General features: G+C 39.1%; 1 protein-coding gene across 2 annotated transcripts; it reads left to right on the top strand.

Moving 5' to 3' along the window:
* Positions 1-13: 13 nt before the first annotated feature.
* Positions 14-2,800, top strand: LOC107577555 (PIH1 domain-containing protein 2-like). Of its 2 annotated transcripts, XM_016263619.1 has the most exons (6): positions 14-212; positions 325-471; positions 850-973; positions 1,593-1,841; positions 1,951-2,225; positions 2,434-2,800. In XM_016263619.1, the coding sequence occupies exons 2-6, from the start codon at positions 346-348 to the stop codon at positions 2,566-2,568; spliced, it is 909 nt and encodes a 302-aa protein (XP_016119105.1). In that variant the 5' UTR covers positions 14-212; positions 325-345; the 3' UTR covers positions 2,569-2,800. The 2 variants fall into 2 exon arrangements, with proteins under 2 accessions (XP_016119105.1, XP_016119104.1); XM_016263618.1 differs by having other exon boundaries at positions 14-471.
* The last annotated feature ends 71 nt before the right edge of the window (positions 2,801-2,871 follow it).

Genomic DNA, 2,871 nt, shown 5'->3' with positions numbered 1-2,871 from the left:
TGCATGTGTTAGATTAGTTTCTATGGTAACGTTTGAGTTTCGAAAGGGCGAAAAGCTTGTCCTGGAGTGACTAACGTTAGCGCTTTTACAAATCATTGTCGTGTAAGACTTTTTTTGTTTTTGCACCAATATTCCAAGCATTTGTTACTAAATATTGTAGCTGCTAAACATCCGTCTACTTCCAAACTGTTTTTATATTATCCTTCAGCAACGTGAGTACACTTGGATATTTACCTAGCATTTCGTTTAGTTGTTACAGTAACGTTAGTTCGGTTTGTTTTGAGCATGGACATCCCTGGCTATGATAATAAGGCAGCTCTGCAGCAGGTGAATCAGTTTTGGTCGATGTTAGATGACATGTCTCAGAATAATCCAGAGGAGTACAGGACCTTCATTGAACGCCGGTTACGGGAGGGAGCGGAGTTTCACTCACCGCCGCAGCCGCACGCCTGCATCCGCACTCCTCTTCTGGTAAACTACTACACCTTTAACCTTTGATGAGACTCTGTTATGACCTATTTTATAGAGCCAAACAAACAAAAATACCACTACAGCTGTATGAGAGCAGTTTAAGAGGCCTTATTATTGCGTAAACATGCCTTTCGCTACATTTGCCTTTTTGTTTTGACATGCTAACATGGTAATACCATATGTTGCTTAATGGCATGAAATGCTTTGAAGGAGCTACATGAATGTGGTTATCATTTAGTACCATGATATTAGCTTTTGATACCAACGCTGAAGCACGGTGCTGCCACATAAAATGGCTGGCATGTACAAATAGTTTGAAATAATGTCTGAGTACGGTCTAGAAATAAAAAAAAAGACTCTCTCTGATGACTTTTTTAGGGACCAAAGGAAGGAATATTGTACATTAACATGTGCGGTTGGAAACGTGTACCAGCGCCCACATCTTACAGTGATCCTGTTCCTGTGTGTGGAGGACGATTGGAGACAGTGACTGAGGAGAAAGGTAGAAAAATCTCATCCTTAACAATTAAAACTATTAAATGTTTTAAAAATGTTTTCTTTCCAACCAAAAGACTCACTTTTTAGGTGGCATTTGTTCCATGCATTGGTTCATATTCCAGTCTAAGGAACTCACCAACTAACCTTCTTGATTTTCTCCTTGATTAAAGGGGTCATATGATGCTTTTTTAAAGATCATTATTTTGAGTATTTGGTGTAACAGAATATGTTGACATGCTTTAATGTTCAAAAAACACATTATTTTTTAAATACTGTACATTATTGTAGGTCCTCTATGCCCCGCCTCTCTCAAATGCTTCGTTTTCTACAAAGTCCCTCCTTCCGACAAGCGCAGTCTGCTCTGATTGGCCAGCTGACCCAGTGCATTGTGATTGGCCGAACACCGCAAGCACTCGTCGGAAATGTAACGCCCCCTTACCATAATCGCGAGCTTCATCTTTCCAAAGAAATGTAAAGAGGCTTGTAACACTCCAAAGAGAAAGGAAAACTTGAAATCGCATCATATGACCCCTTTAACTCCCTTGATTTTCTCCTTTGATTAATCTCCTTAGACTTGATTCTTAAACGTTATATTAATATCTAATCTCCTGTGTGTTTTACAGAGCAATACAGTGTTGTTGATGTTGCCTTCAACCCTGAGGTTCTGCAGACGGCAGAGAAAGACAAACATGAGAACGAGAAGCTTCACCTACTTGCTCTGAACTTCATCCAGCAGCAGCATAATCTGAATCTGTCCCAGAGCTACAAACACACCAAAGACAAAATCAAAGGCAGAATTCAGGATTTGAAGCAGCGTCTCATGTCACCACAAATGTGCAAAGCTTCTACCAAAAACCCACAAGCTGAACCAGGTAAAATATATACTTTTGAAACCTGGAGACAGTCTGAGCTTCATCCCATAATGAAGTGATTTTGAGGATTGCAGTGCAACATTGAGTGATTCTACCTCTCTTTGTGTAGCCCCATCACTCCTACAGCAGATCTCCTCACTGCGGCTGGCTGAGAGTAATGAGGACTCAAGCATCCAACTGAACATCGAGCAGGAGAATAAACCAGCCCGATCAGGTCTCATTGAGGTGATCTCCAGCACAGAATCAGACCAGTCGCAGCCACAACAACCCAAGCATCATCTCACAGTCTGTCCTGATGGCAGCAGCTCATCTAGGAGCCTGCAGCTGAATGTTGAGCTTCCTGGGGTGAGATCTGTGTCACAGTGCCAGCTCAGCATCTCTCAGGTCCGTGTTCCCAGTATGTCAACGTTGTAGGGTTTTAATTGAATTGAATTGAATTGAATTTTATCAGTTTTTTTGTTATCCTGTTGGAACTAAATTGAATTTTCCACCGTTCTGGTTTAACATTTGCACAGGCCTTATATTGTTCATAGTTTTTGAAGGTTTTTCTTTGTGCTGTGAATTCAATAAGGGCTTGGTTTTTATTATTTAGGGTGATATTCTCCTGGAAGTAGAAGACCTTTATTATCTTCATCTACAATTTCCTGAGTTGGTCAAGGAGGAGACATGCACTGCAAGGTTTAATAAGAAGAAACAAATTCTAAATGTTACAGTGGCTGTGTTATGAGAACACTTATTTATCCAGAAACTGTTGTATTACTGACTGTTGTCTCCAGGATCATTAATCATGCAATGAAATTCATGGTTACATCAATAATAATATGCATAATTTTTGGCCTCAACAGGTATATTTTATTAAACAACAGACATCTGTTCATACAATTTTAAGACCATTATAGAGATCAAGTAGGGATGCACCAAACTAAATTCTGTTATAAGCCAACAATTATTCCAAGTTATTGCTGTCAAAATAAAATTATTATTAATTTTAATAATTGATGTTAAAATTATTTTGTTTAAATAATTTAAA

This window comes from Sinocyclocheilus grahami, unplaced genomic scaffold (genome assembly GCF_001515645.1).
Source record: "Sinocyclocheilus grahami isolate Dianchi unplaced genomic scaffold, SAMN03320097.WGS_v1.1 scaffold6360.1, whole genome shotgun sequence".
Classification (NCBI taxonomy): domain Eukaryota; kingdom Metazoa; phylum Chordata; class Actinopteri; order Cypriniformes; family Cyprinidae; genus Sinocyclocheilus; species Sinocyclocheilus grahami.
The sequence above is the reverse complement of the archived record's forward strand: the minus strand, read 5'-3'. Positions and strand labels throughout refer to the sequence as shown.

Excerpts from the sequence above, each read along its gene's own strand:
- LOC107577555 (XM_016263618.1), top strand. The coding sequence starts at position 286 with ATGGACATCCCTGGCTATGATAATAAGGCAGCTCTGCAGCAGGTGAAT. Across the intron at positions 974-1,592 it reads GACAGTGACTGAGGAGAAAG|AGCAATACAGTGTTGTTGAT; the intron begins GTAGAAAAATCT and ends TGTGTTTTACAG. Across the intron at positions 2,226-2,433 it reads GCCAGCTCAGCATCTCTCAG|GGTGATATTCTCCTGGAAGT; the intron begins GTCCGTGTTCCC and ends TTTATTATTTAG.